This window comes from Oratosquilla oratoria, chromosome 15 (assembly GCF_046742065.1).
Source record: "Oratosquilla oratoria isolate Oo_2021 chromosome 15, ASM4674206v1, whole genome shotgun sequence".
NCBI classification, from domain to species: domain Eukaryota; kingdom Metazoa; phylum Arthropoda; class Malacostraca; order Stomatopoda; family Squillidae; genus Oratosquilla; species Oratosquilla oratoria.
In genome coordinates, this window is record NC_134791.1 from 32,408,322 (window position 1) to 32,421,600 (window position 13,279).

General features: G+C 37.5%; 1 protein-coding gene across 6 annotated transcripts in view; it reads left to right on the forward strand.

The window, feature by feature from the left end:
• Window positions 1–11,463, forward strand: part of LOC143033397 (transcription elongation regulator 1-like) — a 48,395-nt gene extending 36,932 nt beyond the window's left edge. For 3 of the 6 annotated variants that reach the window (XM_076198766.1, XM_076198767.1, XM_076198769.1), the window contains 7 exons: window positions 162–312; window positions 4,000–4,155; window positions 4,347–4,769; window positions 5,303–5,497; window positions 5,738–5,892; window positions 9,157–9,343; window positions 10,715–11,463. In XM_076198766.1, coding sequence (XP_076054881.1) covers window positions 162–312; window positions 4,000–4,155; window positions 4,347–4,769; window positions 5,303–5,497; window positions 5,738–5,892; window positions 9,157–9,343; window positions 10,715–10,933 — 1,486 coding nt within the window. In that variant the 3' untranslated portion in view covers window positions 10,934–11,463. Of the gene's footprint in view, window positions 1–161; window positions 313–3,999; window positions 4,156–4,346; window positions 4,770–5,302; window positions 5,498–5,737; window positions 5,893–7,470; window positions 7,516–9,156; window positions 9,344–10,714 lie in introns of those variants that run through there. The other 3 variants (XM_076198768.1, XM_076198771.1, XM_076198770.1) reach the window with 2 other exon arrangements.
• Window positions 11,464–13,279: the final 1,816 nt, after the last annotated feature.

A 13,279-nucleotide genomic window follows, 5' to 3' on the forward strand; every position in this document is an offset into this window, starting at 1 on the left:
AACAAATAGGTGCTCCATGTTCTAATTTAAACATTATACAGCTTTTCCTGTTTTGTCCAAGAGTCGAGAGAATTGTTTGTTTCTATATGTACTTGTTTTGTAGATTATTTGGCAGTGCTGTCATATAGAATAGCTTACATGTACATTGTGTATATTGACAGATCAACATTCAGTGATTTTGCTGCAAAGTACAGTAAGGATGATCGCTTCCGAAATGTGGAGAAAATGAGGGAGCGGGAAAGCCTCTTTGATGAATTCCTGTTGGAAGTGCGGAGACGTGAAAAAGAGGAGAAGGCGGCCAAGAGGGAGCAGGTAAGCCAGTTGACAGTTACTATACCAGAGTTTTATGTTTGGCTTCGAGGTGCCATGGAATATAATTAGCTTCAGTGATAGATATAAGATTCACAAGTTTTGTAGTTAACAGTGGCCTAACTCTCTAGTAATTTTAAAAGTAGAAAATCCAATAAACTAATGTTTTAGGCATAAACTCACAATTTCCCTAAGAAGAAAAAGTGTGAAATATTTATCAATATAGTTTAAATGATAAGAATATTTTTTTCCAAGGCACCTGAAGATTATTTTGACAAAGGATGGGTTGAAATTCACATAGAGATTTAAAAAAAAAAAAAAAAAAAAAAAAAAAAGAGAGAGAGAGAGAGAGAGAGAAAAGCAAAGAAAAGAAAAAAAAATGGATATTTCAATATTCACTTCATCAGCACATGATTTTAAGTGTGGGTATGGGTATGTGATTTTTTTTCTTGTTTTCTTATTTCCTCCATCTACAGTGGATTTTCCCAAGAAAGGATTGCCACATCACCCATTACTGGTATAATGTTGAGACCCAAAAAACCAAAAGGATTGGGGTAGTCAGGACCAGATTCCTCATTGCGTTTAGAATATGAAACTGTCATCGAATACCTTTCCACCCTTCCTCCCTCCCTCCCTCCCTCCCTCTCCTTCCCTCATGCCAACCCTTCCAGTTGTGAACTCACTGTCTTTTTCACTCTTCCCCACATCTGCCTTCATCTTCCTCTATGTTCACATGCTTGGTGTTTCACCCCCCCCCACCCAATCTCCTCATCCTCATCCTTCTCTTCCTCCTCTTCCTCCTCCTCTTCCTCCTCCATTTCTCTTCAACTCCCCCCTTCCTCACATCTTCTTCCTCATCCTATGCCTCTTCCTTATGTAAATTGATGCATAGAGGCAAGGGTACTTGTGGAATAAACATATATGCTGTTGGTGATGGAAGAGAAGATATATGGGGGGGGGAGGAAGGTGCAGAACGAAATAGAATAAGTTATTGTTGCCAATAACTAGCACTTCTGTCCTTGAGGACACTTTTGTACAGAAGAGGTAGAGTAAGAGGTGCTAAAGTAGGGATATAATGAGAATAGCAGAAAGGAGAGGTAGTAGAAGTTGAAGGTGAGCAGCATTTACTTTGGGTGTAGGTTAATTTCTCATAGAAAAATGCAGTGTTACTGGTCAGTAGGGGTGAGGAAAACTAGATGTAGCATGATGATTCTTGACAGGGTGGATGTGTTAAAGAGATGGCCAGGACAATTTTTCTTTTGTGATTTAATTTTCAGATGTGGAGGCTTGGAATCTAGTCCCCTTCCAGCTCTTTCCATTGTTTTGTTGGGATCATGTTTTGGGAAAGGCAAGAAAACTAGTCTCGCATCCCTTTGGTTTTCGAGGTCAGATTTGTTTACTAGTAACTGGTGGATTTGGCCCCGTTCAAGGAGGGAAGTACTGGGAAATTTATAACAGGATATATGTAAATGTATACATAGGCATATATTCATGGATGCTTATGTATATTGATTGGTGTATATGTGGGTTTGTGTGTGTGAGAGAGAGATATAGATAAATAGATTGATTGTGTGTATGTGGTTGATTGTGTGTGTATGTTCTTGGGTATGCCTTGCAAAGCTGAGTAAAACATGGTACCCTTTGCTATTAACTACCTTAAGATTCTTTGGGTGGGTGTGTATGCAGATGTGTTTATGTATGAGTATGTATTTAGATATTGTCAAGTAGGGCTGATATATATATATTCTTGACACCCATTGCTAACCCCTTATTTTTTGGCAGTGTATATCTGTGTTAGTGTGTGTGCGTGTGTGTGTATGTGCAGGTGCATGTACGTGTGTGTGTATATGTTTGTATGTATGTATAATTATATATGTATATGTATATATAATATATATGTATATGCATGTATATATGTGTGTATATATATATATATATATATATATACATATATATATATATACACATACAAGTGCACATATACACACACCTGCAGCTGTTACATTTTTCTTTATGTGTAAAATATTTTGGAATGGTTGCTTGGCTGCCAGGTAAATCCAGGTAGTTTTCATGATGTTTATAAAGAAAAAAATAATAATGTCATTCAGGGTACCTTCTTAAATGTGGTACCATTATGTGATATTTGGATACATAACAGATGAAGTTTTATAGTTAGAATTTTATGTTTAACTTTTTAACATGAAAGTCTACTACTTTCAGGAAGCATTGCTGATAATGTTTGTCCTACAGGTTATTTTGTTTATACTTTTATTCCATAGTAAGTTTTAGTCTTGAGCAAGGAATAGTTATAATTTTCCATACACAATCAATTAAATGTACATGTATGATGTGCACAATGTAAATAAGTGTCAGTTACTACATGAAAGTGGTCTGATAATCCATAGTACTGCATTCTTTGAGAAGGTAGTAATGAATCATATTAAATGTCAACTGTTGCTACATATATAATTCATTGTAATTGCTGTAATTGAAGAGCTAACCCCACCACCCTAATAATAACAGCAGGGCATAAAGGTTAGTCCCCAGTGTGAAGTAGCACTATTGGGGGACTTACCAGGTGCAGTTTTTGACGTTTGGGTCGAACCTTGCAGCTACCTCTACTCGCTCCTCCCGCTCCTGAGGACTGCGTCTCCTCGTGGGTGTGTGAGGACCCGAAGCGTCTCCAACCCTCTCTTATTATTCTCTGCCCCAGTGCAGGATAAACACGTGTAACATTTGGTACTTAGCCTTTTCACCGTTATTCCCTCAAGTCTTCAGTCGTTTTATCACTTATAAAAGGATTGATTGTAGTAGAGCAGCAATATTAGCAATACATACAGTAGTTTTCATCAAATTGTTCAAACAGAATGAATCATAAAGTGAAACTTGTCATGTGAGAAAAATGAAATATGAAGAATTTACAATAAAGATACAGTAACAGTCTTGCCTTTTACAGATGTTATTGCCGAGTACTTTTTCTTGCGGTTGATCATTTTTGACATGTAATAGATTTTCTAATTGGAATCAAATGTGAAACATGAAACAAACTTTCAATACAGTTTCCAGTCATCACTTTCAGTTTTTTGATTTTGGTTTTTATACAGCTAATTCCTAAATTTTAGTTTATTCATTGGTATGAAATGAAACGTGTACAGTATTGAAAGTTTCTCATGGAAAAATTGCTCTGTTTATGAAATGTTAACATGTAAGCACTAGACCAGACAAATAAACTGAATTGAAATTTTTGCATGTTAAGTACATGAATCATATCATAAAATTTGTTATAGTTTGGAGATGCTCAACTTCTTTGTATTTGAGTCATATGACATTATGGTGGAATAAAATTCATGGTGATACTTGAAAGCTACACACAAATACATTCCATTTATTTCAGGATCATAATTAAAACTCATTTTTCAGGAAGGATCATTTATTCAACATGTTAGTTGCCTTTGCTCATATGTTTTCTTTCAGATTTAGCCTTGGCATCGGTGTTATGTGATGGTATATGTATATATACATATATATACATATCTATATGTATATATATATATAGTATGTATATATATATATACATATATATGTATATATGTATTTGTATATATGTATATATGAATTAGATATATGCATTTTTTTTCTCTCCCTCTTTTTACACCAAATGACGCTGGTCCATGTTTTCTCCTGCAACAGATCAGGAAGGACTTCTATGCCCTCCTGAAGGATTTTGATGTTGATCGTCATGGACGGTGGTCTGATGTGAAAAGAAAGATTGATGGGGACTTACGGTATAAAGCCGTGGATTCAAGCTCCCAGAGAGAAGACTGGTTCAGGGATTACGTCCAGAAGGTATGGCTAGAATGTACATGTTTCCATTTGATCCTGTTTCTTAGCCCCTCCCCCTTTAATTATTTATTTATTTTTAATTTTATTATTATTATTATTTTTTTTTTTTTGTGTGTAAAATTTGAATGAATGTTTGAATTGTGAGGAGTACTATTTCTACGTATCTGCTTGTACTATTTCTAACCTATTAATAGTGTGCCCAAATGTTTCAGCTAAAGGAAGAGAGAAGGCGCTCAAGAGACAGGTCACGTGATAGAGATCGTGACCGAGAGCGTGAAAGGGACAGGGATAGGGAAAGGGAAAGGGAGAGGGAAAGGGATAGAGATAGGGATAGAGACAGGGAAAGGGATAGGGACAGGAGGAGTAGGGGTCGTGAATCATCAGAGAAGAGCAGAGATCATGACAGATCGAAGGATCGTAAGGACAAAAAGAAGGACAAGAAAGACAAAGATAAGGATAAGGACAGAGACAAGGAAAAAGAGAAGGACAGAGATAAGGATAAAGAACGAGAAAAGGAGAAGGAAGAAAAAGCTAAGCCAAAAGAAGAAAATGATCACAATGACTTGGGAACAATACGTGAGGAGGGGGAAGAGATGGAAGACAACCACAAGAGTGAGGTAAGTAGATACTCATCTCAATTGTAGATTGCAATACAAGGTACTCATGATCGAGTACCTGCTTGTGGTCGTCTGGTGAGATGGGTAGTGGAGGGGATTGCCTGCCATTGCTCATTTTCAAAACCTATCCATACCTTTGCCCCAATCTAGAGAAGTAGCCAGAGGATACAAGTTTCTAGTTATTGAAACTTGCAAGTTATTATTACCCATGATGACCTAACTGCATAGTCATTAGTACATACGTACATACATACATATACCAAGGCTTTTTCCCCCTTACAAGGCAGGTAGCCAAAAAGGAAAAGGCATAAAATCATTCCCACCCATTCCATCCCTGAATACACTCCACACCCCTCCACCCTCCCTCTCATCTTAGCACCTCCTGGATGACGGGTCATCCCTGCACCTTGTCCACTGCCTTGTACTAATGACTGAAAAAAGTCATTAGTACAGGCAAAAAAACAAAAAACAAAACAAAAAAACATGTTCAACAAATGTTCATTATTCATGTGCTTGAACTATCCTATTTCTAGGGGGAAGACACAGGCAGTGAAGGAGAAGAGGAAGAAGAGAGGGAGAGGCAACGACGTATTGAGGAATCTTTAAGAAAGCGTGAAGAAGAAGTACAAAGGACATTGGCAGGGCACCTACGTGACAGAGACAAGGAACGTATGCAGCATAAACATGATGAAGCTGTGCAGAACTTCAATGCTTTACTTGCAGATTTGGTAAGATTGTTGTATTACATTTGTATACATACATATCAAATGACTGTTTCCCCCTTTATAAGGAGGGTGCCATACACCCATCCACATCAATTTAATATCCGCTTATTGCTATTCCTATCTTAGTATATGAAGGGTCTTTCTGTCCCCTGCCCCATGACCCCTTTCGTAGGAAGATTGCCATAGACGAAAGAAATGTACGTGTATGTAAAAGCCATTTAAACTCAACTGATTTACTTACAGGTACGTAGCACAGATTTCAATTGGAAGGAAGCAAAACGATCACTAAAGAAAGACTCGAGATGGGAATCAGCAGCTCCTCTTGATCGTGATGAGAAGGAGAAACTTTTCAATGTTCACCTTGATAACCTCACAAAACGCAAGAGGGAGAAGTTCAGGTATTTACTATGTGATGCTCATGTTAATTCATAAACATTTAGGGAAACTGGCAGAGATTTGCTCCTCATGTATTTTCATAACTATGCTTGATTGAAAAAATATGTATCATCATTTTAACTTAGGAAAACCTTTAAAAAGTGATACACTCCTGTTGAAATGTTTGAAAAAAATATTTGAGTAAATGTAAATATCTACATGGATATGAAGATAGGAAAAAAAGAGGAGATGGCTTTAACATGTAGTTGAATTGGAAAAGGATTAAGGAATAGATATTGTTCAGGTACTTGTAATAGATTTGGTGGTGGATGACGAAATGACACATGAAGTGACACGGGTCAACAAGAGAAATGGCTTAAACATTAAATGAATATATATGTAGACAGGAACATAGTACTAATAGCAGGATGGGGATATTGAAAATGGGAGCTAGTATTTTTGTATGTGAGATGTGGATTGCAAGGGTGGAAAGCAAGTGGAAGTGATAGGGAAAGTTTGTTGGAGTGCAAGCAGCATTTGTTGAATGATAATGATAATTGTTCCTTTGAATTTCATTGACTGGAAACTTGATCAGTAATGGAGAGAGAGCCTGAATACCAAAATGTGATGTGCAGATCCAAATTGTTGGCCCCACTGGGGTGCACCTCTTGTTGGAGGTGAGGTTGTAAGGTTTTGAAGTTAGGCAGCATGGTGTTGATTCCCTCTTGAGTTTTTATGCCCATCTTAGAACCATCATTAGCATATTAGTGAAAAAAAAAATTCAGGGTGAAAAGATGAACAGGATTTGGCTGAGAAGGTACTAGCATGTATAAGGGATAAAATGGGACAGGGTAGAAAAAGATGCCTAAAAAACCAAAAGGTGACTGGAAGTGTGGAGAAAGTAAGTGATGGTATGTTGGTGGTGTTGTTATCTTGTACCACACAGTCCTGAGTTCCCATCCCAACATTTACCTGTGACTGGTACTTGCTTTGGCTGTCCGAGTGCATAGTCAAAGATTAGAGCTTCATCCACACCAGTCACTTGTAGCATAGTGTTGTAGATGTTGTGATGAGTTTAGCAAGGAAATCTTAACACCTTTATTTCCTTTGCCTACCCCCCCCCTCTTTCTCTGTCTTTCTCTTTCTCTCCGTGTCCTCTCTCTTTCTGTCTGTCTCTCATTCTCATTCTCTTCCTCTCTGTGTCCTCTCTCTTTCTGTCTGTCTCTCATTCTCATCTTGCTCTTCACTTCTTAAACATGAAATATGAATACATGGAAGAAAGATTAATTGGAGTACATTGGAATAATCTGGTATGTTGGGAGGCCTGCCCCTAGTCTTGATTAAACTGTGAAATGCTGAGGCCTCAGTCTGAAGGTGTTTGTAGTTAACTAAACAGGTCACCTGTGGTGATGAAGAAAGAAAAGAAAGAAAAAATTATAAGGTAAAGGTTCTGGAGCCACATTCCACAGTTTGATGACAGCATAGTGTAATCACTATCTGCAGACAGATATACTTGATGATTATTGCTACATTAGAATGTTGCAGAAAATAAGATCAGTCTTGGTGCCATCTATTGGCTGTAATTTGGCTGTGCCTTCCAGGTAGGAGATGGAAGTGACTTTTGATATCACTCCAAAAAAAGGAAGGTAAATAGTTGATTTTATATCTTCTATATTATATATCGTTATTTGGTAGGCTAGTGAGTTGTAAGGGTAGATTATATAGAAAAAAAAGTTTCATTGAATTATCATTTAGATTTTATTGTGTATTGTGTTTAAGTTGTAAGTGCCAATAGATAACATGACATTGTCTTAACAAAGAATACGTTGCTCTGCTATATATCTTGTTACATATGCTGGCAACATTCCATTGTGGGTAGCATCTCATAAAGGTGTTAATTTGAGAGAACTTGGTAATTAAGGTATCTCAAGAATACAACTGATTTTGGGCAAGTATAGCTGAGTCATTTCAGGGTTATGAGTGAGGAAGTTATGAGATGATCCTAATTAACTTGTTCTGCACCAGGGGGTACTCGTTTTATCCTAACACCAGACCGTTTTATTCATCCGCATGGTACTCCTGTAAGGAATGGATGAAACCCATCTCAGTTAACTCCTTCCATACTGAGGAGTTCATGCTTTATTGTGGCTAATGCTAGACAATTTTGTTCAACCAAGCAGTACCCCCTCTGATACCATACGAGTTAAATTTATTTTGATTAACCCCATCTCTGCCAAGGAGCATTTGTTTTATTCCGACTAACTAGCCAATTTTATTCAGTTGCATGTAGCTGCTTGGTGGGACCAATGATAGGTACCTGCTTTTGGTGGTCCTGCAAGATGGACAGTGGAGCTGTCCATTTTCAAAACCCTTCAACCCCCTCCCCTCTTTTGGGAGGTGCAGCCCAGGGGGGCTGACACTTGGTCTATGGACGGGGCCCAAGATCTCTCTGTATCAGTTTTGTCCATGACAGTTGGCAACACACTCTTCTCCAGTTACTTTCAGCTGGTGACATAGAAACAGTCACACACCAATAGAACACCGACAACAATCCAAATTTCTTGCCAGAGAGATCTGTGAGAGATCCCCGCAGACCATTGTCAGCTACTGTGGGGTTGCGGGTAATCCACCCAGTGAATCTTGAGGCATCATTTGTTATTATCAGCTGCTTGGCACTCCTTTGGTAGCAAAAGATTTTACCCCTTCATTGTGTTGTTCATTTATTTAATGCCTGTAAATTTTCTTCACATTAGGGGCAAACCAGGGCTGTATAGGATTTAGATTTAGTCACAAACTGCTTGTTTAAATTATAATAGTCCTGGATAAGTCTGTCTTAAGCTTTCTCAACCTGGGTTACATCTTGGGTGTGCAAGAAGCAGCAGTTTATCAGTGTGCTTTGAAGTTGTATTGGTATAAATTAATTTCCAATCACTTTGGAAATTGAGTTCTTCTTTTCTTAACAAAGGCCCAGATGTGTTTTGCTATTTATTTATATTTTGGTAATATGATGGGATATAGCTTCAAGAAATATTTGATAAGTTTCATAGAATATATTAAATTACTGAAAAAGTAATGAAGTTAATGATTATTGTCATCGCAGTACCCAGTGTATTGGACTGTCAAATGAAAAATATTAAGCTTGCTCTGTGTACTATACTTTGTCAAATTATAGCACAAAGTAAACATAACTTTGCCAAATTTTGCTTAATCCAAATATGATACACATTTGCATATATCATTTATGTTGTCAGCTTAGGTTGATTAATTCTTAAATTTTTCTTCAACAGGGAATTACTTGAAGAGATATCAGAGTTACACCTCGACTCTAATTGGAAAGATGTGAAAAAAGAGTTGAAAGATGATCCTCGATACACAAAGTTTTCTTCTTCAGACAAGAAATGTGAAAGAGAATTTAGGGAATTCCTGAAGGATAAACTAGTTGCAGCTAAGGCAGATTTCAGAGAATTGTTAAAAGTAAGTTGAGTAATCCAATCACTTGGGGGTGTTGCTGGAGTGCTTGGCCCTACATCTCTTGACTTTCATATGAAAAAAATAGAGAGGGAAGAGGGGCTAGGAAAAAAAGAAAAAGAAAAACTGAAATGGATAGATGGAACTTGAGGGGCGAGGTGGATGGATTGGGTGGTGGGGACAGATGGAAGAGGAATATCAGTGGAGCAAGGAAGGGAGAGGGTATAAAACAGGTGTTTAATGAAGAGCAGTTGTAATGAAATGACATAGCCTGATGGGATTGCTTCTTGTCTGTTCTGTATATTTCTCAAATAGATGAGGGGTTTAGTTTGCCATGTAAAGAAGCATACATACATGTACCAAAGGCTTTTCCCCCTTACATGAGGGGTAGCCAAAAAGAAAAAGGCATAGAAACCACTCCCACCCATTCCGTTTCCCATATATTCCACTCCCCTCCACCCTCCATCCTCCTCCCTCCCTCCCATCTCGGCACCTCCTGGATGACGGGTCATCCCTGCATCCTGTAAAGAAGCATAGACATACATACATATACCAAGGCTTTTTCCCCCTTACAAGGGAGGTAGCCAAAAAGGAAAAGGCATGAAGCAATGGGAATAAATCAGCTTTAGGTTTCAGGCCCTACTGTATTGTCTTTGATTTAAGCAGTGTGGTTTGGGGACAGGGACAATCATTTATCTCTGAGGAGCTAAGATTTAAGGGACTGAGTATTTTTATATTTGTTTAAAATTAATTTATTTTATTTATTCTTCTTTTAATGTAGGATGAGTTTAGGGTGGATGTATGTTTTAACACCCCTTCCTGTAAAGTACAATTAACTAAATACACACACACACATCATATAAAGGGAAAGTGTGTTTTTGTATAAGTTGTTAGGTAGGGGTCACCGTTTAAATGAAGCGGCTGTGCTGTGTTTTCCTACATTGCTTCTGACCCAGGGCAGTGGGCAAGATGCAGGGATGACCCATCATCCAGCAGGAGCCAAGAAAAGAGAAGGGAGGGGGAGTGAAGTATGTGGGGATGAAATGGGTGGGAGTGGATTTATGCCTTTGACTTTGGCTACTTCGCTTGTAAGGGGTAAAAAGCCCTTGGTATAGGTATGTATATGTAAGTTGTTTGGTGGAAGACATACAAGTAATGAACAGGCACATAAACATGGAATATGATTACTACAATATGAATTGAATTTGTATGGAGCTCTTGGTTATGCTATGTGGTAGTTTTTGAACATGGCAAATATTTGTGTAAGTGACATTGTAGCAATTTTTACAGGTAGAATTTATTGGGTGTGTTGTGTAGTTTCAAGTTTCCAACAATACTTCAAAAGGTTCTGCATGATTTTTATTTTATATTATACAGGAAACCAAAATGATCAGCCACAAGTCATTGAAGCTTTGTAGTGAAGGTGATCAACACATGCGGGATATTGTGGAAGTGTTACGGAAGGATCGACGTTATCTTATTCTTGAATGTCAGCCAGACGAGCGATCAAAGATCCTAATGACATATATGGAAGAGCTAGAGAAAAGAGGCCCACCCCCTCCTCCAACAGCTTCCGAACCCACTCGTCGAAAGTAAGACAAGAAGAGCAAGTGATAATTAAAAATTACAATGAACAAAAGTTCTTTTAAAATGTTTTGGTTTTTATGAAAAATGAAAGCCAAAATCCTGTGAAATTAGACAATTTGGGAATTCAAAATAAAACTCGAACGAGTAAATTATAAAATGTACTAGGTGAATTCATGATGAATGTTTCTTTTATATAGTTGATGTGGAGAAATGTCACATCAAGTGATATTGTTTTTAGCAACAACTAGTTTACTCTTCAGGAAAGAATGAAAAACTTTCCCGTCTCTTTAGTGTTAGTTGATGTGAAGGTAGATGTATTGTCATAAAACTTTTGTTCCTCCATCACAGCTGCTGCACAGGAGAGACAACCAAGTCCTCCCTATTATTTTATAGACATTAGTATAGGTGTGGTTTCTTATTTGAAAGAAATGTTGTTATCAGAGGAAGAGTCACAGTTGTCTGTTTTAGTGTGTGAGCAGAAGCTTAAAGATTTGTACATGCAGACTAGAGGCTTAAGCCAGTAAACTAATACACTTTCATTGATCCTTTCATTTTCCTTTGTAAAATTCTCATATATTGTCTTCAACGTACACACCAAAGGTCCTTCATCTCCATAATTTGGGGAGTTATATTCAATTCATGCACCCATCTCGCATCCATCCATTACCCTCCTATGTACCATGTGGACGAAGGGTCACGTGTTTGAAATGACATTACCAGTTCCAATGTACCTGTACATCAAAGGGAGATAATGAATATAGAGATGAATGGAATCCTGAAAGCACTTGTTGGTTGCAGCCTGTCGCACTACTATGGACCCTCCACTTTGGCTAAGTGAGGTGCTTAGTGCAAAGACGATTGCTGCAGTCACATTTATGGGCTCAGTCTGCCAGGTCATTTAGCAGATACCAATAACTGTTGGACTTGAACATAGACCTGAGGTGCATGAGGCAGGAACAGAAACAAAATGCCACTTTGCGCAACCACAAAAGTTGCCAAATATTTGAATGAAATAGCTTGATGGTAGTTGGAATTAAACAAGTACCTGTTAATACAAAAAGAAGATAATGTTTTGGTAGGGTAGATTAAGTTTGATGAATCTTTTGAAATGGAAGTGAAAATTCTTGTGTTGGATATATACAAAAGAAGGCAGGGAGCACACTGAAGGTCGACAACTTGTTTGGGGTGGATGAAAACAGTCTGGTATGTGTGCTACATTGGTTATGGTTATTAATGGCATATGAGTCAGTGAGAAATTACTTTACAAGTATACAAGGAATTACTCATACTAGGGCTGTTGTCTGCATAAATTTTAACTAGTCAATCTTTGAGAAATAAAGTGGCACACCTATAAAGCAGTCATGCAGGATTTTGAACAAACCAAACCAAAACTATAAGGAAGGTATCTTCCAGCCTATAAATGAGTATACTCGGTATAATGTGCTTGTTCATAGGCTGGACAAATTTTTCCGTTCAGTTTTTGGTATGCTCATTCATGGGTCAGAAGGTTTGTTTATTTGAAGTATGTCCACAGTCCAGGATGTATGTCTCCTGTGAAGTTTTGGTGGTGCTCATTTATGGATTTTTTTTTTTTTTTTTTTTTTATCCTGTCGCAGTTTTGGTTATGCTCATTCATGGGCATAAAGATTTCTCTTAATTCAGTTTTAGGTGTTTGCATTCATGGGTTGGAGGATTTTTCTTTCAATTAATTTAAGGGTATAGTTATTACTGGGCTAAATATTTTTGTTAATTTTTTTGTATGTTCAATTCACAGGCTGGAAGATATTTTATTTAGTTTTGGTTGTGCTCATTTAAGGGCCAATCTTTTCCAGGTATGGATATGCTCATCCAAGGGCTGAAGTATTTTTTGAAATTCATTTTCAGGTATGCTTGTTCACAAACCTGGGAATTTTTTCCTTCCGATATGTGTGGTCATTGATGGGTAGTATTTTTTAATTTTTTTATTTTTGGTATGCTTTCTTGATTCAATCTTTGAGTATGCTTTATTCAACTTTGGTTATGCTTGTACACGGGCTTAAAGATCTTTGATTAAGTTTTGGGTATTCTTGTTTGCAGGATGGAGGATTTTTGTTAAATTTTGTGTTCACGGGTTTTTGGTTATGTTCATTATGGGTTAGAAGATCTTGTTTAGTGTAGGGTACGCTCATTCGTGGTCCTATTTCAACCTGTCTCTAATGAGAAGAATAACACTTTTTTTTTTTTTTTTTTTTTAATTCACAGCAAGGAAACAACCCCTGCCTGTTTGTGTGTTCATCCTAAGAGGAAATTACTCCACACATTTTGGTCTGACTTACGTCAAACATTTCCACTCATCCAGTGAGTATTTGCAGTTTT